The sequence below is a fragment of the Prosopis cineraria genome, unplaced genomic scaffold (genome assembly GCF_029017545.1).
Source record: "Prosopis cineraria cultivar Desert tree isolate PC_DT_omini unplaced genomic scaffold, ASM2901754v1 PC12, whole genome shotgun sequence".
In the NCBI taxonomy this organism is placed as follows: Eukaryota; Viridiplantae; Streptophyta; class Magnoliopsida; order Fabales; family Fabaceae; genus Prosopis; species Prosopis cineraria.
Genome location: NW_026555343.1, coordinates 33,596,810 through 33,623,985, shown reverse-complemented (window position 1 = coordinate 33,623,985; position 27,176 = coordinate 33,596,810). Strand labels below are relative to the sequence as shown.

Genomic DNA, 27,176 nt, shown 5'->3' with positions numbered 1-27,176 from the left:
AAACAAGTAAAATTATTGTAACTCTAATAATTCAATTTATTTAGAAGAGGGATTGAAAGATAACATTCTATTAGTTACTTGATGCAAGTTATCATATTTTTATTGGGTTTTCAATGCAGGCGTCTCACTTTCAGAGCTTCAGGTAGGAAGAATAGATTGCGCAAATAATAAGCCTATTTATTGGTCAGGCTCTCTTCTTCCCTTTCTTTATTTTACGATTAGTGGAGGTCATATTTGGTTATTGTTTGTTTAATTTATTGATTATTAAACAAGGGGAAGATGACATGAAAATGATATCAATGAAGTAAAATGAGTTAATAACATCTGATGAAAAATAAAAGTGGGCCTGAAAAAGTATTGCCATTTTTAGAAACATTTTTTACATAGTATATAAACAATTGGTCTTCATGCATCTAATGCATTATGTGTAACTTGAATTTATATAAATTTTATTCTGAATGTGAAAAATGATTACAAGGACCTCTTTTGATGAATTTAGATGAGGTTATAAATTTAGAAGAGGTCCTTCTCTTATTATGAGGTCTGGATGATTGGACGATATAGTTTGACCGTTATTGGGTATCCCTATATTTTGGGTATATTTTTAAAACAAATCATTGTCAGAAGATTGCAAAATGTAAGATGATATATTTAATTCAGATTGACAGTTCCCATGTGATTACATTTAATCTTAACTCTATCTCTCTCATTCTCTCTTGGTTTTACATTCAAATTTCAAATTTTAAAACGAAACCGAACCTATAGTGCACTTGATCAATTTTCTTTCTTTCTTTCTTTCTTTCTTTTTTAACACTTTGATGTTTTATGATTTCCTGAATAGGTTGAAGTTCAACCAAAACCTTAGCTTCATCCTCACTTCCTTCACACATTACCTAAATAAGTTATATATATAAAACCTTAAATTATTGCTGCTGCATTTTTACCTTGTAGTTTTGTTTCTAAGTTCATTAAAAGGTTAGTTTTTCAAATTACTTGCCTTATTTTTTTCTTTGTCTCTTTGTTTATTTATTTATTTTTTGTGTTCTCAGTTTCTGACTATATCTTATTAGTATTTTGAATTTTGCATTTTATAATGAATATACTTCAAACCCTTACTGCTTCTTTTCTCTTGCATGCAGACATTTTTTTAACTCTGAATTGGTGTAGTGGTATGTTTTTTTTTGCATCATTCTGATAACAATATAATGCATTGCAATCTTTATCCTTGCTTCCATTTTTCTATTGTTAACTTGGGGAGTATGAATTTTTTTCATATTTGTATTTCTTTTATTTGTCTATGAGGTAATGATTTTTTTTTTTTTGCTTTGTACAGCCTTCCATATTTGGTTTATTTGTTTTGCATTAGCCCAAGATTAGTAATTTCTTTCCGTTCTATTTATTCATTATTTTTATGTTATTATTGTTCTCTTTTATCCACACTTCTCAATGTTTATGATTATTTCCTTTCCTTAATATGCTGTAATTTATTTTTTTGTGTGGCTTCCTCTCTCCAAGTTCTTGTGCAAAGGTAATTGGTCATTTCTTCCTTTTTATTTTTTATTTATTTTTACTGCCTTCATGATTTTATAAATGCAATTCATTTATTGGTATGTGCAAGTAAATTGACATAGGTTACAAGACTTATTTGAAAGACAATACACCAACATAAGGAACAAGGCTAAGTGCAAGAAAGCTTTCATGTTCTATCTCCTAATAAGGTACAAGATTAATTAGCTATAATGATATGTTCATTTGCCTTGCCTCTAAAGAATTTTGGTGATAATAATGAGCTTATATTTTAATGAAGCTTTCCTTCAATATTATAAACACATGTTAATGAATATGTACATATTCTTTCAATCATTCTAGACCATCCTATTTATGAGTAGTCCGTCCTATTGAATCCTCTTATTGAACTTTGCCATCACTGTTTTTAGTTTGACATTTTATAGAATTCCAATGAATGGCTTGATAGAGTACAACTCTGAGTATAAGTGGTAGATAAAACAAGAAGAAAATGTCTTGCTTGATTAATCATTGTTGTAGGAGTTATAATATCGGGAAAAGGTTTCAAAGCTGCCCTTATGGCCTTGATATAATCATCATTATGGAAGATTTTTTTTTTTTTGTTAATTTTAAATCAATTGTTCATGCAGAGCTAAACTTGTCCCACAACTAAATTTTTTTTAAAACAAGAAAAAAAATAGCACAACTCACCTTTATAGGCTGCATCAGGTATCTTTATTTTTTTCCAGTCCAAGCTGACTATGACTAAATTGGTTGCTATTGAGTATTCCTTGACGAGCTCCTCAATTTTCTCAACTCATCTTCACATTTCTTTTCTTTCTTGTCGAAACAACCACCTCCTCTTTTTTGTTCTTTTTAATGTAAGTTTCTTGTCAAGACTCAATCATTTCATCTTTTTATTCTAATTTCTAACCACACTATTATTATCTATTTGATTGTCACTATCAATCTACTTTCTTTTCTATGAGGTTCTTTTGACTTGAATACAAGTCTTGAGTAAACAAAACATATTATTGAGTTGCTATTGTGAAAACAAAACGTTTGAGCCATGGGTAGTATCAAGATTACGGGGCAAAATTAAAAGTAAAAATAAAGGGTAAAAAAAAAAGGTTTGGGAGACATCAAACATTGAAACGATAATGATAGCATGAAATCTAACTCTTAGACATTTTAAAAGCTGGGAGGCACCACTCCCATTGAAAGATTTAATATTCTAAAAAAAAAACTTGTGGCCATCATATAGATAAATGGAATGCACAATGCTAACAATTGATAAAGATTGCAAACTTGAGTTACCAAGACGTCAAATTCACTACTACCAACTACATAGGAACAATCACCTTTACCACCCTGCAAGGGATAGCTATCATGACTCTTGAATTATATTTCATATACCAATATATAATGTACTTTGAAATAGCTAATTTAAGTTCCATTGAAGATTGCAAACTTGTAAATTTTCAGGCAAAAAATATAATATATTTTTTGAATACAAGGCCATGGGAAACTCGTGCAAGAGACTAATGTCTTGTCATATCTATAGATATGAGGCCATTACATTTGAGGGGCGAGTTATCAAAGATACAAATATCAAAATTATGAAAAAAAAAAAAAAAATATAATATTTGATAGGCTATATATAGTAAGTAGAACATCAATATTAGAATTCACTATCCTACAAAAATTATATGATGCTTATAATGCTTTTCATAGCTTCTATGTATGTCTGGTCATTTCTTCCTTTGTATTTTTACTGCCTTCATGATTTTACAAATGTAATTCATTTATTGGTATGTGCAAGTAAATTGACATAGGTTCCAAGACTTATCTTAAAGACAATATACCAAAATAAGGAAGAAGGTTGAGTGCAAGAAAGCTTTTATGTTCTATCTCCTAAAAATGTACAAGATTAGCTATGATGATATGTTCGTTTGCCTTGCCTCTAAAGAATTTTGGTGATAATAATGAGCTTATATTCTAAAAAATCTTTCCTTCAATATTATAAACGACTGACTTGAATCGAAATCAGACTTTCTTCTTTTCGCCTTCACACGATGACCTCCCCTAATACCTCTTTTTACTCAACCATGTGTCAAAGTTAGCACTTTGGTTTTTATTTTTTTACTCTCTCGGTTAAAGGGGATTGAGAGCCTTTATTTGTAAATTAAATGACTTTTTGCTCTTTTACCCACGTCCTCCACATTGTTTTTCTTTTGCAAGAAAATAATGATGATAATATGGTTTATAAGTTAATTTGTACAAGGTTTTGAAATGGAGTGACTAACATAAGGAATAAAATTTAAGGTTAAGCAAATAGCTTTGTTACTGTAAGTTGCAAGTTGCTTGAAATATCTAGATAAAGTCATAATGATTAATTATGCTCATATGTTAATTTTTAATATATCAGGTTTGACCAAATTCTTCTTTGTGCAAGGGTTGTAATTCTTCATCATTAGAATGTTTTTTTTTGGGTCCATTTTTTGAGTTCTAGAAAGTAGAAACAAAATCAACCATCGAAATGGCTTACTTCCATTGATACGAGTATTGCTTTCTACATTTCATAGGACTTGATTGCAAATCTCAAATGTTCACTTCTTGTGGCTAGAGATCCTGAAGATAGCACTAATTTAGTGATAACTTTACATGGCGATGCTATTGCTGTAAGTTATGATGTTTTCTACATTTTTCAGTTTCATTTTATACACTGATAGTTTCTTCCTTTTGTTTTCTTTTTTTCCTGATACTATCTTTCTTGATATCTCAATCAGGTTCCTGAAAAAAGGAAAGCAGCTACTTGAGCTACGTATTTGGCAAGACATCCAATTGCATTTTGGATAATTCTATCCTTTTATGTTCCTCATAATTCATCTCCTTTTTCCTTCTATATATCTATACATCACAATTAGATAAAATTTGTATATTAAAGGTTGACTTGGGGGACTTCAACATTCTATGCATTGAACCAGAAATGACATGTTTTCTATTAGGAGTTGCTACAGCCTTATTAGGATTAGGAGGTTCGTTAGCCATACAACTCTTTTCTTGTGGGTTTACCTTTCTATTAATCATTAAAAAATTAGTCATCAACCATTACAATAATTTATGTTCCCTATTATCTATTGCTTACTTAAAAGTCTATAGAGATGATTGTAGGCAATTCACTTTACCTACTTTAATTTGAATTGCTTTTCATGAGCATTATTATTACTACCATTTTGTTTGTGTCAAATATGTTATAGACTATTAATTTGTGTATTTGCACAATTTTATATGATATAATTTACATTTTCACATTTTATGGGGTCCTTTATAACCCATTAGTATATGAAACAAGACTATGTGAAATGGTTGTACTATACTAACATGCTCAAAACTCATTACCTTTATGCTTTTCAATTTCTTTTATTTTATAAAATTTGGCCTCTTTATGTTATAGGTTAGCTTGTTTGCCATGGCTGAATGCGAATGCAAATGTGGGGATTTTTTTTGCTGGGATTTATGACTCAAGATTTCTCAGTAGAGAAACCATTGTTTTAGGTTCAGCTATATTCATGTTCTTATCATTTATTTGTTGATTGACTTCTTATCCTATTTTTTGCTATCCAATATTTTTTTTTCAAAATATCATTAATTTTTTTTACTAATGTAGGAATTTAATGGTTCTCATTTAGATCCTTCTTCAATTTCATTCATATCCAAGAATGATGGTGTTTAGGTTGTGAATGGTTCATTTGTAGTCAATTTTTTTTTTTCAAAATTTGATCTTTTTATTTGTTTTAGATAAAATTCAGTGAGCACTATAATTTAAAACTTGCTCACTTCAAGTAATTGCATTTCATCTATGACTTAATACTATATAGTTACCATAGTATGATAAGTCAATATCTAGCATTGTAATTGAATAAAATATTATCATTTAATTTGACTGCTTCTCATGATTTACTTTGCTATGAAAATCCCATTAGAGAAGTTCCAAAGCAATATGTATTTTCTTATCTCTATTTGTTTAACTCAAGACATGCTTTTTTGAATGATGTTACTTTTTTTTTCCCCCTTGGATTTCTTGTGATTCAAAATGAGAGGCCTTTACAAGGATATAGTAAAAGCTAATATGTTATTTCTAAAGAAAGTTATGGAATTTTTTTACTAGCTAATATGCATTGTTATTGCTTGTATAAAATTGCGAACATATCTTAAATGTTCAAGAAAACTATATGCATCTTATTTAATTGATTAAAGCATGATATCTAATAGGAAGCAAAGAGGTATCTTTGGAAAAGCCCTTAATTATTAACTCCTTATAGCAAAGGTTCATATCGTATGAATTTGGATATTATATGCAATTCATTATCGTCATGTAGACATATATATTTGAAAAGTATTAATACTATATGAACACTTTAACAAAGCACATATAAAATGAGATGATATTTTCCAACATACGAGTTACTCTTTTATAAGTATGGTGTAGCAACCTCTTATAGTTATTATTATAGTTATTATTATTATTTTTACTCATTCAAATTGTTGTATGGATTTTTTTCTCTTATGTAGGTTGATGACACTCTTGATTTTTTCAATAAAATCCAATTGCAGCACCAGGATATTGCTATAAAGACAACTATAAAGACTAAAACACTACATGATGCATGTGACAGATTGGATCAGTTTTATTGTTTCTCACCTTATTATTATTATTTTTTTGTAGAGTGTTGGTTATAACGATTATAAGGGTCTTGGTTTGAATTATCTTCATTGATAATCTAGGGGCTACTATCCCTTTAATTTCAAAGTTAGAGAGACATGGCTTTTCATGGATCTTTAACTGATAAATGAGGAGAAAAAGTAAATGGAAATTAAGGTTTTAAGTCTCTTGGCTATTTTATCCTTTGGCTCAAAGTTGCATGGATCTTTAGTTTTTTTTTTTTGTAATAAATGAGTTACATGCAATACATTTTACAAATCCTGTCTTTTTTATTTGGAGTATTTAAACATGTTTGATCTAATGGTTGGTGAAAGCAACTTGGATTTCCATTAAAGGTTTGAAATAGTTGATTTTGTTGCCTTGCACCAATTTTCCTATTATAGCTTCAAGAGAAACAAAGGCTGATTGATTTTATTTTGGCCCATCATCACTTCACAATTTGCACCCAAGGATGGGTACAATAAAGGGGGACCAACTTTTAATTCTCTTAAGCCCATTTGATTGTTAGCTTATGAGGTCATTGTCTATGGGATTCAGTTTGGTCAAAGTTAAATGTCATGTACTTAGCTTATAATTCTTGGAATATTTAGCGTATAAGTTGTTTTTATTGGTCATCTTTTTGATTTGAATATTATAATGATGTGAAATTGATTTGCTGTGTATGATAATCAATATCATAAATCAAATTTGTTGTAATGAAAATATATAAATTACATTACTTGATATCCAATTTTTTAATTAAATTTCATCTAACAGATATTCCAATGCACCTATGGTCGTTACAATAAATCAAATAATTATGATTTTTTGTTGTGCTTTAAGCTCATGGCTTTAGAAGAAGTCCTCCTTTTTAAGCATAAAGTCCACACTTTTTTCAAAGAAAACACCTCTAGGAATCTATATTTTTTCTCAACCAAGATCTATAAAATTTTTTTGCCATAAATTTTCTGAAAAAGAATTGTCCATGAAACTGCCTGTACAACGCACGGGTACCAAACAATAGTTCAAAATTATGTTTACAAAAATCTATAACTAATCAAATAAGCAAATACATAAATTAAATTTCCCCATATAGCTCGCGTCTCAATAACAACTTGTGACTTGAGCTAAAGCCAAGCTCAAATGAAGCTCCAAGTAGTTAATCTACAATTAACAACACTTTTTATCATTAATTCACTAACTGCACATTTTTCAACTTCTAATTTCAATACTTTAACTACTTAACACTCTCAATCTCTTGTATTTATTCGCACCTATTAGGTGTATTAACTTTCATTAACTCCAACTAATATCATTAAACTTGAAAATCACCATGAATGGTTTCTAACAACTTCAACCATTACATTCATTACACTTAAACTACCATTTTCGTCCATTAATGAGAACTCAAGCTTAAGGATGTATAAAACCATCAAACCTAAGTTTAGATAGTTTAAACAAGTTCCATTAGCTCCATTTGAGCTAATGGATTTAGACAATTAACCCTTCAAGATCTGAAAATTAACTCTCTTAAGCCAACCCTAACTTAAAAATGGAGTAGAGAGGTAAATAAAGGGAAAGAAAGCTTACTAGAGATGTTGGGAAACTCAAAACCTTCACAAATCACCCGAGGGTTCATGCCTTAATAGAGCTAATGCCGCTTCGTTTGTTTTTCTTCAATTATCCTTCTACTTTTGAGATGCACAAACATCTTAAGTTAGAAAATCAACCACCCACCATAGCGCATGAGCCATTTGCTTGTGGCAGGTGTTCTAGAAAAGGCCAATTTTGGTTTTGCTCTCCAATTAGGGCTAGATGGCCTAGCTCAACTTTAGACTTGATCCAAAGGCTATAGACAAATCCTAATAGATCCATTAGCCTTCTCTAACCATCCTCTAAATTCAATTTTACTTAAATTTACTTAATTATTCATTATTCGTTTAATTAATTAGGGAGTTAATTTTTAAGATGTTATATATAGCAACCTCCATAAGTTATAAGTTATAGGGCAAAGGGACAAAAATATCCACTAACTTTTCCTCCAGGGGTACTTAGCATCCTTAAGTGAAGAAAGGTGAAATAATATCTATGAATTGGCTTTAATAGGTGCATCTGTTCCCAAATTGTGAAAATTACCTAATGTCTATTAATTTTCTACTCTAAAGCCCCAGAATCTATGCCATATGGTTCTTTTCCCATCACCATGTTCCCATCCCTTCCCTCCCTCTCTAGTCATTGCCATATCCCTCTCTCAGCTCCACATCCCTTTCTCATCTTCATGTATACTTTGTGATGAAATAATCTTTACTCTACAATGGATTCCTGTTGACTACTATCATTGTTTCAATCATCCTTTGGCTGATCTTTGTTGGTGTCTCAAGTTATGACCTTGAATGCCTAATTGTTTTCCTCATTTGTTTATTCTCACAATTCTTTTTTCAATGTAAGCCTCTATTTTGTTTCAAAAGAATGTTTTGTAATTCATATGATGCAATGGTGTAATGATGCTTCTGCAATGAGCTTGGAATTGTTGGTTTACTGAATAATTAAATATTTTAGTGTCTCAAATATGTGTAGTTAGATTTGTTACTTTGCTCTTTCTTCTTTGATACAAGCAGGAAATGATAGTGGCAATGGCAACATGATGGAGAAGAAGCTTGTGTGTATTGTGATGTTCTATGTATATTTTTTAGAAATAAAGTAGCTTTAGGCATACTTGTCCAATTCAATTTTAGTCTCAATGCCAAGATACCCAGCTGTGAGGAGTTTTTATGTTTTTCCTAGTTATTAGCTCAGATTCATCTATCAAAAGAGCCAATATTTGTCACGTAAGAAGGCTCAAGTATATAGCATCAATAATTAGAGAAATAAAAAGAGAAAAAGAAAAGAATTGAAAATGGAAACAAATCCTTTTTACTTAATAGTGTTGTCGTATGCGTTTTGTTAGTAAAGGTGGCCTATTATTGGTGGGAGGAGAGGAGAGGTCAAAGTCATTGGATTGTAGTTGCTATTAAAGACTCTGCTTTAGACGCTTCTCTCGCTTCAATTCCACCTTTGGCTCTAGCACCTCAACTATGGCATAACGTTGCCATTAAGTGTTTTTTGGGTTTGATGATGATAACCCTCACATTTATTGTAGAGTTTTTTATGGGTTTGGCGATCCCATAGCTTACTTGTCTGGCATTCTTCTTTGCTGCTTCTCTACTGGCATTGCTTCTCTTCTCTGCTTAATCATTGTGCTCATTGATGTTGTGGAGGTAGTGGAGGTTAAAGATGGTTTTGAAATCTTTTTAGTCCACGTTAATGAAAAAATAGTCAATCATGCCAGTTTAATGGTCAACATTAGTTATTTTCCAAGACTTGGGCAAAAATACACCATTGTTGTACCTTTCTTCATTTAAGGGTAATGGTTGCCTTTGGAGGAAAAGTTAAAGGGTACTTTTACTTCTTTATCCTAAATTATAATGCAGATTTGTTATTCATGATCAATGCATGCTAATGTTTTATCAGTGTCGTATATTTAAAAACTAAAAATAATCACGTTACCAACCACCATTTTTGTCTACAACACCTTAATGTTATTAATATACAAAACATCTCTTTCTCTCTCACACACACACACAATTTTTTAAATGAAGTTTATTATTAAAAAAATTTAAGGGATTTATATGAATTCAAATCTCACAAGAGATTTTTTTTTTTGGGTTTAGTTGAGAGGTGTACAGATGAATACACACGCCTCTTAAAACGTGTGTTTCTTTAAATCAAATAATTGATATATACAAGGCATATTGTAGAGCTAGTTTGTTTAATATTAAAAAAAGGTTATTTTAAAATAGTTTAGAAATTTTATGAAAAGATCTTTATGCAAATATTATTTGATGTTTGATTACAATAATAACAAATTATAGTTATTTTAGTTATTTTAAAAAAATTTTCCATTTTCTTGGGCCTGTTTTTATAAAAAGTAATTAATCATTTATCTATTTTAAAATTTTATGATATTCCCACATATCGCTGCATTTTTTTCATTTACCAATTATTTTCATAAACTATTCAAAGTAACTTTTTAAAATAATAAAAAATATTTTTTAGATTTTAATTATGTTAAAAAAATTTTAAAAATTGTTTTAAGATTTCACAAAATAATTTTTTTTAAAGAATACGTGATCTTTCATGAAAGAAAGCTTAAAAAAAAAACGTGCCTATAATCAATATCATGGCCTCAAGAATAAGTCTAAAATAGTGTTTGGTTCATAGGATGGGAGAGGAGAGGAGAGGAGGGACAAAATGTTTTAATGATTATTACTGTTTAGATTGGGAGGTGAAGGGAGGTAACTAAAGAATGACAAATATTCCTTTATGATATTTTACTTTTTTTTTATAAAAAATATTTATACGAGAATTTATTTTTTTATTGTTGAATCTAAAAATCTTTTATCTTGTTTATTGATTACATTCAACCAGAAAGTTATTTATGAGGATTTTTTATAATATTTTTTTTAAAAAATGTTATTTAATTAATTTTAATCTATTATCTCATTAATTTTCATAGTACTTTTTAATAGAAGAATACATCAAGGCTAGAATTGATGCCAGATGTATACCAGCCAGTAATGGAATATTGATGACACATAAAAAATGGTATTGTTTTTTATTTAATTAAAACAATAATAATCTTAGAATATAATAAAATAAAAACAGATATTTTTGTCATAAAATATGTCTCCCCTCCCAAGGGGAAAAAGGGGAGCTGAGGGAGGCGAAAGAGAAAATTTGCCTCCCCTCCCCTAATATTTTTCCAATCAAACAGCTTTCCTCCCTCACCTCTTTCAAAAATTCCCTATCAAACCAAGCAATTTATATTGTTCTAATTAAAAGGGAAATATAAATACTAATCTACATACTTTATATTATTTTGTTATTAGTTCTTGTTCTTCATTCTTATTCTTTTTTCATTGCTCCATGTCTCTTAAATTTAATCTATATGCAACATGAGCTCTTATTGTGTACTGGTAGAGTTAAATCTACTGATATGTACATAATTTTATTAATTTTATTGTTGAGTTGTAAAATTATGATGAGCTGGACATTATATAGGTAAAATGACTAATAATCTTCCCGTCCATTTGCCATGGTTTTCATGTCTTATTCCTTTTTGAAGCTCCATTCATTGTACATTTAAGGATTGTGATTTAATATCTACTTATTTTTATGTATTTTACTCATTTTTTATATAACTTATTATAATTTTAATAAGCTAGTACAAAAAAATAATAGTTTATGTATATGTTAGACACCATGACATTCTTAGTCATATTTAAAAATACAAAGACTAATATTGTAAATATCTGAAATTTAAGTGACTTGGAGTAGTGAAAAAAAATATGAGGATTAATATCAAAAGACACTATAAATATAGAGGCTAATAATTATGTTTTTCACCATTAAAATTAGACCCACTTTTCTGTACATTATGTGAATTCTAAAAATAACCTGTATTTTTTTTTTTTGCAAATGGTATCTTTTATATATATATATATATATATAGAGTAAATGAACAGATTTGTGATATACATACATACATATATACATATATGCCAATGGGATAGGATGGCAAAAATCCAATGGGATAGGATGTTGGGCTTGCCATTTTGAAATTAATTGACCCAAACATGAAAAATAGTAATTGGGCTACGGGCCTTCCATCAACGGCCAGGAATTATCTTCAAACTAGCACGAATCCTGACCGTTCGATAATAGCCTCAGCACACACAACCTTACAAAACCCTAGTTCTTCAAAAGCCTAACGAAGCCCTAGATTTTGCTTTGGTTCCACAGAGCTTCCGCAGCCATCGTCAAAGTAAGTAGGCAATGGCTATCTGTCTTCCCGTTCAAATTTATGCTTTTACCTGTTAATTAATCTCGGTCGAAGAGTTCTGTCTTCTGAAAGCTTTACAAGTTTCATAGTTTGTTTGCGTTTTTCTCAATCCCCGATTAGCTGCAGCATATCTGGGTCTACGTCAATTTGATCGCGTTCATTGGTTGGTTTTTCATTTGATCTAGTGGTCCCTTGTGGTGGCAATGTGAAACTTTTCATATTTAACGTGAAAGATGGTAGCGAACATGTTAGTCTCTTGCTTAGAGTGGATGAGTGAATCTGCAGAAGTATTGTGGCCAATATATATCCATATACAGAAGTAGCCCTTGTTTACAATGCGTTGTATGTTTGTTTTCGAGGTATTTCTATGGGTTCTATTTGATTTTTCTGCTCCCTTGCCTGCGAATTTAAGAAATGCTTTATTTTTATTCACGTTTAGTAGAGTGGTGTATGATCGATTCCCCCGTTTTTTTTTTCACCTCATTCCCTGATTAATATTTTTATTCAGAACATCACTGCTTCAGATTAGTGAAACAAGCATTTCCGATTTCATCTTGTAAGAGATAGATAGTGTCTAATTTTTCCTTCGGTTCCACGAAATTAAGTTTCATCATATTCGTTCATAAACTTACCTTGTACTTTGTTTACTCTCTATAGAAATGGGTGAGGAAGTTAAGGCAATTGTTCCAGAGACCGTGTTGAAGAAGCGGAAGAGGGCAGAGGAATGGGCAGTGAAAGATGCACAGGAGACTGCAGCTGCTAAAAAGAAGAGGGCTGAGAGCCGAAAGCTGATCTACAACAGAGCGAAGCAGTATGCCAAGGAGTATGAAGAGAAGGTAGATATCAGTAGTCCTCTCATCATTTATTATTATCCTAATCTGTGGTGGAAGCTGTGTTTTCCTTACTGTTATACTTGTTTAATGTTTTTAGGACAAGGAGTTGATTAGATTGAAACGTGAGGCCAAGCTGAAAGGTGGTTTTTATGTAGATCCCGAGGCTAAACTATTGTTTATTATTCGTATTCGTGGGTAAGTATTTTTTGGCTATTTTTACTATCTCTACAAGTTCAAACATTATGGATCTTATACATGTCGACCATAATCTTTTATACAGTATTAACGCCATGCACCCAAAGACAAGGAAGATCTTGCAGCTCTTGCGTTTGAGGCAGGTACTACAAATGATATATAATCCTTGGCAGAACTTGAATTTCTCTTGCTACACCCTTTTATAATTTGAGTCCGGGATTTTAGCATTGGCTATGGCTCTTTGTAAAATGTGTTTTGTTTTTCGGTAGCTGCTGATATTTTAATGTTGTGATATAATTTTGTTGGGATTTAACTTGTGCATTCTAGAGACTAGATAGTATTCATAGACAATTTTAAGTTCCTTTATATATCCCATAAAGGAAATGTAGTCATTTTTGCCTTCCTCTGAAACAGATATTCAATGGCGTGTTTCTTAAAGTTAACAAGGCCACAATGAACATGCTGCACAGGGTTGAACCTTACGTGACCTATGGGTAAGCAGTTTTCCTTTGTAATTGGGTTGCTTCTGATGTTTCTAGCTTGATTCATTTTTTGAGTGTAATCCGGTCTTGTTTTAGGTATCCAAACTTGAAGAGTGTGAGAGAACTTATTTACAAGAGGGGCTATGGTAAGGTCAACAAGCAGAGAATTGCTTTAACCGACAATTCTATCATTGAGCAGGTCTGTATTTGTTTCCTTTTAATTTGAAATAGAAATTGTTTAACTATGCACGCTTCTAACCTGCTTTTATCACACCTTAGGCACTGGGCAAGTATGGAATCATATCCACTGAAGATCTTATCCATGAGATCATAACAGTAGGACCTCATTTTAAGGAGGCCAACAACTTCCTTTGGCCCTTTAAACTAAAGGCGCCTTTGGGTGGACTAAAGAAGAAGAGAAACCACTATGTTGAAGGAGGTGATGCTGGAAACCGTGAGAATTACATCAATGAGCTCATTAGGAGAATGAACTAGATTGTACCAGTGTTTGGTCACTAGTTAGTGGATTCAGTCTCTGTTTTGATTAATGGCTTTAGAACAATTTAAAATTCCAATTTTCTTCTCAAAATTTTGGATTTTGGTAATGATATTTTATATCAACGTGAGAATTATGAGATGCTTGTTGCAATTTAACTTGATGAATGCTTTATTATGTTTCGTGTTTTTGTCTTGAGTTCGTTTGTTCCGCAAATTGTTTCACCTTGATTCTCCTGTGTCGTTAAGTTCTGTTGTAGCTGTCATTATTACGTGGTCATAATATTTTGATGATCAAGTCCAAGGCCTAAACTTGAGAAATTGTACTGTTGCGACCTTGCCTCAATAGCTGATTTGTTTTATTTCCTTTTGATTCTTCAAGCTAGGGTTTGCCTTGGAATTCCAAAAAGAATGTTGATGTATGCGATTGGTATAACAGAATTTAAGGAAAAAAAAACTTTTTTTATTTAATTAAATAGGCGAAAAGAATGAAATGCTTTACCCCCAGCTCTCCTTTATAGCTTAGCTTCTTGCATTTCATTTACAAAGTAAAAAATCTTGGAACAATCACATTACATCAGATTTGAAGATTAAAGTATACAATCATTCATAGCTGGCCAAACAAAAAAAAAATGCAATCATTCGTTAAACAGAAAGCTTCATTGGCCGAGATTGATATTTTGATGTTCTTCATTTCCTCAGCATTTAATTCCAAAAAGCTTTGCTTTATTGGTGAATTTATCGTTCAGTCTGGTTCAAGATTGATAATTGCAACAAATCGAACTGACATGCAAACCCAACTTGTGGTGTCACTCGATGTTGTACTTGTACATCTTGTCCAACGAAAGCGCCATGTCAGATATTAGAACTGCGAGATTGGTCATTCTATTCTGTGCATATATTCTTAAATTATAAGGGCAAGCACTAATAATGAGGTTATAAGCAGAATTAAACGATGATTTCTCTTTTGTAAGGTAGCTTTCATGTCACTGTGTATGCTACAAGGGCATTGAAATTCCATTTTGCGTGTACATACATACATACATACATATATATATGTAAAGTTATAATCTAACGGGTGCAATTCAAATTACTTCAGGACCTTGAGGGTTTTTTTTTTTTTTTTGGATCAGAGTGCCTTTTCGTAGTTAAATCCCAACCATGTTCTTGATCATTCAGTTTTGCTTGTTTCCTATGTGCAGAAATACCCACCGATGAAAAATTTTCATTACACGACACAACACAATCATGTGCCCAGAAAATTTCAACTCCTGAAAGTATCGAAGAACCATGGGTTTCAGCTTTAATCATCCTATAATCACTCGAGTTTCCGAGGACCAGAGATACGATGATAGTAAATTAAAAAAAAAAAAAAAGATGAAATCTTTCTCGGAATCTGTAAAAAGAAGCATGATTTGCCAAAAGGCAATAATCATTTCGGATGAGAAGTAACTCGGACAGACAATATCTTTTGCGTTGCTGCTAAGCCATAATTTAGTCTGAAACAACAACCAAACGCACTGATATTCCTTGAAGGACAAGCAACCACCACACCAGCTCAGCCAGACAGGAAAGAATGCAGAAACTGTCTTCTATTGAATGCGCAGGATATATGCCTCAATTTCATATATTGTATCACTAACACTTAAAATTTTTTTCCATAAAAAAATAATAATTATTGAAAACAAAAGGGGACAACCCCAGGGCCAGTCATCAACAAAGATCGCGTCGTTCTGAATAAACCTATTTTGTAAGAACTACCAAGCAGACCTGTTTCCTGTGTCACATACCAATCTGCAGCAGAATGATCCCCTGATTCAGAATCAAAATACAATGGCTTCCCAGAAATAGAAAGTTCCTGCTATGTCCACTAATCCACCAAGGGGAATGCTGACGTATTACAATCTCTATAATGGAACAAATTTGCTCTCTTACCCTTGAACCTTGATAAAGATGGCGGTTCAACCCCAACCAGCTATGGTAATGTAGAATATCTCTAACCCGACCGTCCTTCCTTCCTGCCACCTATTCTAAATACTGGTTTTGGTTTCTCTTTCAAGTTCCCTAATTTACCTCCCTCGAGCCGAGGTGTAATCCTCAGAGGGTGTGCTTCCGTGTTGAATACCCATTCGTCCAATGAGATAACTGATGATGGTGAAAAAAGAAGATAGAGATATTTCAAAGTCTCAGCAAGAAAGAAGGTTTGCATCTTATTGTCCTTGACGCCAGTATTAACCTGAAACATGATTGGCAGCATATGAATATGCAGAATGGTTGACTAATGCAAACATATAAGCATTATGACTTGAGATGTGAAGTTGAGGCGTGCTTACATCCTTCAGTCCAACATATCCTGTTTCTACGCGTGAGTTCTTTTCAAAAGCTTGAAATATGTTCCAACCCCACTCTTGGTAGGTCTTATTGCCCGTTAAGCGCCACAGATAGAAGAGCGACTCAACCGTCTCTGGTCTCAGAATGTTCCATGATGTGCCCACACTCATGTCCTAAACAGTTCAAAATTTTAAAATCGTCAAGTAACCAGGGAAAGAAAAATCGAATTGCAAATATCGGTTGGACTAAAACCTAACCTGCCCATTATGGAAAAAATAGTTCTCTCCAGCCAATTTGGTGGGAGTTGATTGATAGAAGTTATAACATGTCCAAGCAAGCTGCAAAGTAAAGCATATATAGTCATTTCTATACTTGGCTGTTGAAACCTTGCATAAATCAGTGTGCAAATATCCGCTCCAGCTAGGGAATAATTCAGTAACCATTCTATTCATATTTCGTAATCACAGTACAAGACAGACAAATATAGCATCAGGCCAACATTGGATTCGGATCACCTGACTTAGCGATCTCGAAGTGAATGGCAAAGTGGGTATACAATGATGTTGTCATATTAGACACTAACCCTTTTTCTGGTCTAAAATTTTTACAGCCCCTTTCAATTTAACACAACAGCAATATCAAATTATCAATAATCATTTCAACGTGTTGGATAAAAGTCACTGTATACTAGAGAAAGAAGAAAGGAAAGCAACCGTGTATTTCTTCGTTTTTTCCCAGTGTTTGATGTGCAACGTCCTGTTTGCTGAACACACACTTTACCATCCACTTGTATGCTCATAATGTGTTTTAGAACTTCATAGTCATGGTGTCAGGTAGCAATACATAAATAAAATTGCTAACATCACAATTTGAAGCAAACCAATCATTTCTAAATTGGACTCACAGAAGTCATATCATTAGCCAGTGAGCTGTGCCAGTATATTAAATTAAAGGTCAAGGCCCAGAAGAGTCAGTCAACAGAATGGACCATGCAGCACTTATACCCATGAGCATTAACTAAGCTATACCTCTTCCGCAAGTGACAGAAACTTCTTAGAATCATCAGGACCATAACCAGATGATCCTAAAGCAACCATTCCTGGAGCAAAGCATGCTAGTTCATCCATCTGTATATCCACAATTGAAAGAAAATTCGTAAGCATATTCAAATCATCACATGTAAAAAATGGACGTGGCAATAACTGTAGGGTGGGTATACCTTGTCTGTCAGAGATCCCCCATTCTTCTCACATATATATGAAAAAGAAGATGGTGTTGATCTCCTAACCAAACTTACAAGACCTTTCATTGATTTCTCCCACATATCTCTGTTTTCAATATTCCAAAAAGAAAAGAAAAAAGATTGATTACAAAAAGCTTCTAATTGATTTTCTCCTCATTCAAACTCCATTTAAAAGGAAATTGTACCAGAAAGAATTGACCATATAAACAAATTTTCATCAATCTTAGGAAGTTGAACTCAGCAAATAATTGGAAACGTAATGCAGAAAATTTGATCAAGTATTCTTACCTGTAGAGTTTTACAGCTGAAGTTTTATTCCCCTGTATCCAAACTTTGAGCAAGTATTCATAAAAGCTGTAAGATAATTGAATCAATCACAATCAAGACAAAATTAACAAATCCATAGTATGATGATTGAATTTTACAATGCAGACCATCTTAAAACTGCACAACAATTACTGCACTTTATGTAAAAGAAGTCATCAAAATGTGTAGAACTTTAGAAAGTAAACCTATCTTGATTCTATGCCAATACCTGTCACCCATGGCACCAAAAGTGACGGGTGAGTAGGCTGTTCTTCCACTATGAGGATCGATGTAGATAGGAAGCAATCCATCATCAGGAAATGTTTTATTAATCTGTGTTATAACATTCTCCGCCTGAAACAGCAGGAGTATAATCCAATCACCACGTATCTTAAAAAAATAACCTCCATAAATAATAACAAATTACTAGAACAGTTAGTACTTGGGAACATTGCAGCTCAGAAAACTTCTATTTCTAAAAAATATCATTCAGGCTTCAAAACAAGCATAAAGGCAGCTAACAGCATAACTATAAACTATCTGGCAATGATAATAAATATTCTACATTATTATTCTTATGTGATAGAGAAAGAAGGGGTTAGACCCAATACTGTACATTATTATCACATGAAGGAAATTATAAATTCATCGTCCTTACATATACAATACCAATGAACAAACCTGCAACATCCCTACCCATGCGAAAAATGAAATAGAAAATATAGAATGTTAGATGTAGAACAAAAACCTTCTGCTGATACTTTGGGTCACCAGTCCTTTGGGAAAGAACAATAAATTCTAGTTGTTCAGTGCCAGAATCCGCCAAAATACTCTCACCCTTGGAACAAAAGAAAGAATTAAAAAGAATTAGATATGCCGACAAGCTACCTCTGGCATATGACGATACAGCTACAATCAGAAATCAGAAACTAATGCCTAAAGTGAAAAATCAATTAACCCAGGACTAAACAGACATAGACAGGCCCAGAATTAGCCACCACTGATGTCTGCATTCCAAACCAGTCACAAAAGTCATGACTCAAACAAATCCGCCAAAATGATAAACCAAATTTTGATTAAAAAAAAAAAAAGGAAACTACAGAAATAAATGCTGAGCCAATATGGTCATGCTAGCAGAATCAATTCTTGGCTAAAAAGAAATAAGACAAGCAGAAACAAAGGCATAGTTTCAACAAGCGAGCATCAAAGTTTTCAATTCTCAACAATCTGAGACTTATCAATGACCTCAAAAGACAGGTATTCTCTACAAGGACACACGCTTAAAAGTTAGATGAGAACTACTAAACTATGGAATCCTTAACATGAAACCAAATGTTTAGTAAAGGTGAACTGCACATATAGAATGCTAAGAGCATACCCCAGTCCAACTAGGATTGTGGGGATTTCCACGTGCCAAATTGATTATGTTATAAGGAATTCCGGTAGGTGTATTCCATGCAGGCAGCAATCTGTCTGCAATGTCTTTAGCCTTGTCAAGGAAAACTTTGTCTCCTGAGAGATCATATGCACTGAGGAGTCCACCAACAACTCTGTAGTTTGGTGAAAATAGACCAAAAGAAAAGATCAGAAACAGAAATTTAGTTATCCAGTATACACAGTGAAAGCTCCCAAAAATTGTTTAACAGAAAAGGAACCTCAACTGCAATGTAAACCTTATAAAGCAACCTTATAGTTGTCTCAAAAACGCTTGCTTCATAATCCTTGTTAAAATCCAGCGAGTTTGCAACCCATCTGTTACAGAATAATGTCTTAATATTGAGTACAAAAAAACAACCATGAGTATCACATTCAAGTATTAACAGATGCATATAACAAGCCATTGAGACCATCAAAAAAAGATTAACTATCTACTTAAATGTAAATAATCAGAAAGATTTGAGAGCTTTTAAGAAGTAAACAACAAGAAGAACAAGTCTTTAAAGAAGAAAGAGAAGGGGAAAAATATATGTCAAAAAATCAATCTACGGGAATTTAACATGTTAATGGTGCTTCCAAGAGAGTATATAAATTGATTTTCAATCAGAAACATTCTTTGAAAGAACAGGTTCACAGATAAATATATAGAGAGAATTTCTAATTTGTCAACACGTAAGCACCTTAACCAAATATAACTTACGAGACTAGCTCACACTATATATACTAGGAAAACATAAAGAAATTAAACATGCAAACAACTCAGTGTCATAGATTCAAGAGTTACACTCACTCTCTTGCTTTCTGAAACTGCTCAGTGAGACCCATAATGTATAATGTGTCAAGAGAATCAACTAAGGTTGCTCCAAGACCACCAAAGCTATCAACACCATTCTTTGATTGGGGCTGGTAGAACCAAGAAAATGAACTCAAAACCTTGAAAAGTATAAGATAAAACACATGGAAGATCCATAATATAGAATTTTAAGGCCATATATTTGATCGATGAATATATTTGCATGACCAAATTGAAACCTCATAATTTGGTCATTAATAACATTGGTAGTATGCAACCAAAAAAAAAAAAAAAAAGTACCCTCTCCTGGATAATGAGCTAAAAGGCACAACCTTGTTCTTTTTTGTTTCTTTTCTTTTCCAATGACATAAAACATAAACCACGAGTTTTGTCAATGTTATAGCAAAAAGCCATGAGTGAATCATATCCTAATCTGGAAAGACCTCATAAGTTCTACTTTGCAACCCAAAATTTGGATGAAGGACATACAAGAAGCCTGTAAAGGAGAAAAACATAAGAGCAATAACTATATAAAATTTTATTTGTATGTAAAGGAAATTAACCACACCTGAAGTTCATCTTGGCCCCATGCATATGTCTCATATGATCTCCAAGCATGAAGCATAGCTTCCTTTACTCTTTCCCTTCTCTGAATGTCAATGGGATCATCTTGTGTGACTTTATTTCCCCTAGTGTCAATGTTCTTGACCGTACCACCATGGGCATTTCTTAACTCTTCCATCTGAAATAAGTATTAGCAGAGAAAATTATGATCTTTTCAATAACGAGATACTATAATGCTCATCAAATTAAATAAGTAGGCATGTGCACTAAAGCAACTACAAGAAAAAGGAGTCACCAACTAAGAGCAAGAACTAAGGACATAGGAATACGTGAGACTGAATGGGAAAGAGAATTCACAAAGCAGGAAGTTAGTTAATTTGTCATGGTGGATTCAAATAAGAGATACCAAATGTATTAATAGTAAGGCCTTTTTAGTTCCACTTATTTGTTGTTTGCACTAGAGAATGAACTATGTATGATCCAAAAAGGGGAAAAAAAGAAAAAGACAAATATAAGATCACAGCGATTTGAAGTTAAAGACCTCAAGAGTCAAGACCAGAGCACAAGGTTAATCATCTTATCTTATTACTAAAACAAAAAAAGGAGTAATTTTTCATACCAGATTCTGCAAATGAGCCACTTCTGTCCGCAACTCCCGAACTTCAACCTGAATTTCACAGAAAAATTATATAATGGCAATTAATTGAAATTATTTTGATGCCAAAAATATTCAACATAGTACTACTGTCCCCGAAAATAAATCATGGAGGAAGATACAATGACAAAAAAGAAAGACATTATAATTAGTTGACATCTTAGCTTCATTAGCATTACTTGCAACAAGAAAGTAAAGATAATAGGCAAATAACCATAGAAACTTCATATGCTAATGCACTTTGATACAACACAATTTTAATCTAGGAAGCACGAGCTTGAACACTGTGACACAACAGAATATTAGGTGTCAAAATGCAACAGGAATAATCACATCTTTCCCAGCACAAGTATTTACATGTCATACACAGACACAACTCCATTTTGAACTATTTGTACCCTGTAAGTCTTAAGACCACTAAAAACTTAGTTAAAAGACTAAAATTGAAAAGGATAACAACTAAATCGGAACTTAATGGTTCCCCCAACATAAATCACAAATCAAATCCCTTTAGGAATAGGGACAGAGGCATGCTATCCGGTTTGTGTCAGATCAATCCTAATTATTTACGGTAAAATCCTACTCAAACATAATCAACGTCAAATAATACCCTATTCAACAAGTTTGAAACATTGCTCCAGTCAATGAATAAAACTTTTCTATTAATTTGTCATAATTTTTAGTTCCCACTGGTTAAACTAAACGCATGAATTGGTTTTCTGTAGCCATCAAACTTCTTTGTTTGCAACAAAACTAAGTGATTCCATAGCAACAATCTCAAAACATCTTTCGAACATATAGTTCACTATATATTAATTTTAAATTTTCTGCTGATATTTTCTCTCCACATTTTCAAATCGAAACCAGAGAAAAGCAGAAGAGCAGATATCTTCGTAGTGCCTATTAGTCCTAAAATGATCTGCTTCCAGATCCATTTGCAACAGCCATATCTTTAAACTCTACTTGGTAGCTGCTCAGATTTTTTAGTGCAATGTCTTAGTACCTTTAGGATAGCATTTTCCTCAGTCGCAGAGAAATGAAGTACCAATCATCAAGACTTAAAACATATGGAAAGACATTTAACATGAATAAGTTGAACAAATAGGGTATCAGAAGTCAACTATTAATTGTAGCCTTGAAAACGTGTGAAAGGGTAAAACTGGAACGCACAGCTATCCTAGCATAAACAGAGCTCTAAAACTTATTTTCATCCTAAAGTAAATTTGGCCACTTTCAATTTCTTCAATTTTAGATATTGAAACTTCCACATATAGTATCCTGCCATATGGCATGGTAACAGGTCAAGAAGCAATGTCCTGCCTCGCTTCTGTCGCCCGACAACAATTGAATATACTGCTTGCAGTCGATTTTATTGAACAGTAGACATCCAAAAACACTGAAAAGATCATGATCTCCAAATACAACATAGAATTCCCATAAAACAGGTGGCAACATGATCAACTTCAACACTCTGGCAGACAAAAGAATCAAGTTCCTTAATTATGCTGTAACTGAACAAGAATGACGATTAAAGTTGGAACGATGCATAACGCAAATTTTGAATTTTGTATTATGGGGCAATAAATGGAAAACCGGTCCAATTTTTTTAGCTCCAGGTAGTTGACAACTGCCAAAGAGCATCTTACATTTAGAATTGAGACTTTATACTAGCTTCTTCAACTTAGACAACAGGACTGTGCAAGCCAGGGGGAAAAATCACTAAAAAAAAGGAAGAAGATGAAGTAGTACCTCGTGTTCTCTGACTAAAGTTTGACGATCCCAGACAAACAAAGTGGCACAGACAAAGCCAATGAAGAGCAGAGCTAGACGCTTTGGTCTCTTGAGGTAATACAAGGGGTGGCAGTACCTCAACTTGTGACTCAATGATCTGCTACTTCTAGCCATTGCCAGATCTTAACCTCTCAAATTCCAAAACTTCGAAATCCAGAATCCCTCAACAAAGAGGGAACCCTGCTCTATCTTCTATAGCAGGAGCAGAACCGATCTAGCAAAGACCATAGACAGGAACGATTCAAGAAAACACACGAGTTAGGTGGCGTCCCCGTTTCTTGAAATCTACGATAGAGGAAGGAGAAGAGGCTCGCGGAAGAGACGACGGCAATTTTTTTTTTTTGGGGTTAATTTCTGTGGGGATATTTTTGTCTAGTATTATTGGGGAAGCCAAGTTGATGGACCAATCGAACAACTCAGAGAGTCACTACGTTCGAAAATTGCGATCGAACCATCACCCATAGCCGAAGGAGAAGACTACTTCCATGGGTCCCGTTTCCTCCCTCAGAAATGTCAAGTCCTTCAAAAATCAACGTAGAAATAGTCAGTCTTCTTCACAAGTCAACCCAAATCCAGACGCGTCACACTGTCTTCTGCAGCAAAAAATCAATTTGAGGCCCACTATTTTATGCGGAACCTTCGTTGGACTCTTGTCATCAACACGATTATTGAACTCGGCCTGCAATTCCTGTGAAGCATTTCTTTGTCAATACGCCCAATGCATTCACTCTCTTTCAAGTCGGTTCTTCTAATTCTAGTTGTATTGGTTTTGTTTTGTTTTAATTTTGATGCAAAGAAATTTGAGATTTTACAACTTTGAGAGTAAAAATTTAGTTGTAAGGGGTCAACTTATGTCTCTAAATAAAAATCTTTGTAGATAGTCAAGTATACTGCTTATATTTCACACACACACGTCTTTTTTTTTATAGCATTGTGATTGTTTGTTAAGTCAACTTACGTTTGTCAAACTTTGAGATGGTTAAACTTCAGGGAATCCGTTATAGTATATAATTTGGATATCTCAGTTTTATTAATTTAAAGAATTGAATATTTGGTTTTTCTTTAGCTAGACAATTTAGGGTACCGTTACACACTTGACTCTTTTGCATATGTTCAAGTTAACATGATGAACGTGTTGAGCAAATAAAATCAATTAGCATAAAAATTTGCTTCCCTAAAAATATTTTCATATGGGAACAAGACTATGAAAATATGTCTGACGCTTAAAAAACGCAGGATGACAAAGAAAAAGCTCTAAAGAGACATTGTAACTATAAATAGGTAGGTCACCGACACAGTAGTTGCAATGGGATTGAAGAAATGTTTCACTTTGTTCATAACTTATTATGTATTTTATATTAAATATATTGAATGTTAAATTAAGGCATTGTTTTAACACTTGCAGCAGCAGTTAAAATTGCATATCCATATCAATATCACCTGGTTACTTGACAAATTGCAAGCCGCAATCCAATTTTTTTAATGTCAATATACATATAAATCACTTGAAAAATCAAGTAAATACATTTGAAATTATTTATAATGTTAGTTAGGGGTTTACAAAAGTTAATTGTGAATTGCAAGTCAATCACTTATTACTTTTTTCTATCAATATACAGATAAATCATTTAAAAAATCTACTAAATATATTTGGGATTATTTGTCACATCAATTGATAATTTATGAGATTTAATTATGAATCACAAGTCAATCACTCATAATTTTTTGCTATTGCTTAGGAAATAAGCAAAAGATAGTTAGAAATTTTTGTAGTGTTAATTGAGAATTTATTAAAATTTGTTTTAATTTCAAGCCAATGATTAAAAGATAATTTGTTGCAAGTAAAGATGATAATTTGTTTTTGGATGTCAATAATTCAAGATCTATAATTATCATTAGTATTCTTATGAGGTCCCTCATTGTCATTTTCTCAAAAATAATATAAGTGGAGGTGATAAATTTGAAAATTACATATATACTAAAGGTACAAAAGGTGTGTCTTGCGTCATTTTCAGTGATACACTTTACTGGACATTACCATATAACACTACTCTCAAAATAGGGTATCAATATCAATAGAAAGAATAGTAACTTAAGGTTATTGGAATCAACAAGGAGATTCTGCCAAACAGATTGATCCACATACACTTATCAAAATGTGCATTTAATTAATTAAGCTTATATTTTAGAACCATCCTATTTTAGGTGATCCTGAACTCACTTGATTCAAGTGTACTTCCGGTGCATATATGTATCCCACATCTTCTATCCTTTTACTTTGCATTACTTGAGTAAATACCAACAAAATTAATATCATACAGAAGAGTGGTATTGCCTACTATGTTGTAGTTATCTATACAACTAGTGTCAATTTTGTCAATATGAAATGACTAAGTTTCAAAATAATGACTTGCTGCATTTAGTGGTGGTGGAGGGGATGGGGATGACGATGACGATAGTGATGGGGTGATGGTGATGATGATATGCAATATGTGAGGCTAAAGTTTTATTGGACCTTGATCATTGAACCAAAAAAATCATATCCCTCAATAAATGTGTTGGAATTCTAGAGATGGAAATGAAATTAGGATAAGAATTTGAATAAAGTGATGTTTAGTAGATATGAATTATAATTTTTATGAATCTTGATTCCATGAAAATGAGTCAAATTGGATTCTTCATTTAAAGCCATAAAATCAGGAGTAATTCTATAGAATTATAACTTTTAAGACAATTTTACCCTCTATAAAAATTTAAAAAGACAAATTTGCCCTAAAGACACATAACCCTAATCATACTCAAAATTGACTACTAGGCATGGCACAAGAAGTAAAGATGAGAAAGCAGTGGAAAGATTGATGAGAAGAAGGATGACGGACGATATGGTTTGGATATCTATTTTGGATTTCAAGACCAAGGTATGGCAATCGACTTCCCTCCTTTATCCTTTTTCATCTTGGATTTTATATCCCTCTCTCATCTTCCCTGTCTTTAGATGTGATAGCTTCTTTGTTAAGGTACTTCTTCTTCTTCTTGTTGGTGTAAGACGGTTCGAGCTTAGTCATAGTCCCTCTGGTGTGAAGTTGTATTATGTGATAGTTGAAATGCTTTATAGTCTCTTACGTTTGGTACCCTCTACTTTTATAAATTGATTTGCCCACTATAATCTTCACTTCAATGGAACAATAGACGGGTTAGAAAGTTTTTATTAGGATAGATAAGCTATTGTTTTGCTATTTTGCCTTGCCCCATTAATCCACCCTTAAATGTCATACAAATAATCTAGTATTTTGCCTCTGCCGATGAAAAGGTGGGAAACAAAAAGCAAAATAAGCTAGAAGTCTTCCTATGAGACAATCTCTAAGCGAATGGCCTTTCACCAAACTTATGAGAAATAAGTCTTCCTCTAGTGAAATTGGTGGGTTTTATTACATTACTCCCCTTCTTGTGTAAAATGTGCATGTTTCATTAACCAAAGATAAATATATCAAACTCTAACTATAGTATTCTAGAGTAATTGTCTTTCATTAGATATCTGGAAAATAAATAATTGCATGCCGAAATTAAAGATCTTCTAAATAACTCTTCAAGAAGGGTTCAATAGTATATTTACAATCATCTATTGATCTATCAACAAGCTATCTTAACAACTGACATGACCCTTCCACTTCTTTTGCTATAGCCTCATTTGAGATTATGTTTCTTCATTTTATAGGGAAAAAAAGGGTTACTAAATATGTTGCTTAGATGTCAATATATGTTTAGTTCAAGATGATTTGCTAGAGTTTCATGATTTCTAGTCTATGATGGTTTGCTAGAGTTTTATTAAATATGGGTTCTATGTTAGAATTTTATACATTTTTTTATGTTAATAGAATTTTATACATTAAAGTAGATCTTACCCTGTGATATTTGTTGGATGTTTTAGAATTTTTTAACCTAATATTTAATTTGTAACC

General features: G+C 32.6%; 2 protein-coding genes across 3 annotated transcripts; one reads left to right on the top strand and one right to left on the bottom strand.

The window, feature by feature from the left end:
- The first annotated feature begins 11,933 nt into the window (after positions 1 to 11,933).
- LOC129288131 (60S ribosomal protein L7-2-like) lies at positions 11,934 to 14,275 on the top strand. 2 transcript variants are annotated; one of them, XM_054924526.1, is made up of 8 exons: positions 12,022 to 12,074; positions 12,601 to 12,648; positions 12,750 to 12,928; positions 13,023 to 13,120; positions 13,206 to 13,263; positions 13,535 to 13,614; positions 13,699 to 13,801; positions 13,882 to 14,275. In XM_054924526.1, exons 3-8 carry the CDS (start codon positions 12,752 to 12,754, stop codon positions 14,095 to 14,097), a joined length of 732 nt encoding a protein of 243 aa, XP_054780501.1. In that variant the 5' UTR covers positions 12,022 to 12,074; positions 12,601 to 12,648; positions 12,750 to 12,751; the 3' UTR covers positions 14,098 to 14,275. The 2 variants fall into 2 exon arrangements, with proteins under 2 accessions (XP_054780502.1, XP_054780501.1); XM_054924527.1 differs by lacking the exon at positions 12,601 to 12,648 and having other exon boundaries at positions 11,934 to 12,074.
- A 1,391-nt stretch (positions 14,276 to 15,666) lies between these two features.
- On the bottom strand, positions 15,667 to 23,721 carry LOC129288130 (mannosyl-oligosaccharide 1,2-alpha-mannosidase MNS1). Its single transcript, XM_054924525.1, has 14 exons — positions 23,176 to 23,721; positions 21,391 to 21,438; positions 20,776 to 20,949; positions 20,205 to 20,317; positions 19,664 to 19,729; positions 19,356 to 19,527; positions 18,726 to 18,815; positions 18,207 to 18,331; positions 17,960 to 18,025; positions 17,648 to 17,756; positions 17,457 to 17,555; positions 16,686 to 16,766; positions 16,431 to 16,601; positions 15,667 to 16,333 (listed from the first exon to the last, which is right to left on the bottom strand). Exons 1-14 carry the CDS (start codon positions 23,329 to 23,331, stop codon positions 16,094 to 16,096), a joined length of 1,710 nt encoding a protein of 569 aa, XP_054780500.1. The 5' UTR covers positions 23,332 to 23,721; the 3' UTR covers positions 15,667 to 16,093.
- Positions 23,722 to 27,176: the final 3,455 nt, after the last annotated feature.

Coding starts and splice junctions, on each gene's coding strand:
- LOC129288131 (XM_054924527.1), top strand. CDS start 12,752: ATGGGTGAGGAAGTTAAGGCAATTGTTCCAGAGACCGTGTTGAAGAAG. Junction 13,121..13,205: donor TTTATTATTCGTATTCGTGG/GTAAGTATTTTT, acceptor TCTTTTATACAG/TATTAACGCCATGCACCCAA. Junction 13,615..13,698: donor GAACCTTACGTGACCTATGG/GTAAGCAGTTTT, acceptor GTCTTGTTTTAG/GTATCCAAACTTGAAGAGTG.
- LOC129288130 (XM_054924525.1), bottom strand. CDS start 23,331: ATGGCTAGAAGTAGCAGATCATTGAGTCACAAGTTGAGGTACTGCCAC. Junction 18,026..18,206: donor TTTGGTGCCATGGGTGACAG/GTATTGGCATAG, acceptor ATTATCTTACAG/CTTTTATGAATACTTGCTCA. Junction 16,602..16,685: donor ATTTTTTCCATAATGGGCAG/GTTAGGTTTTAG, acceptor TGAACTGTTTAG/GACATGAGTGTGGGCACATC.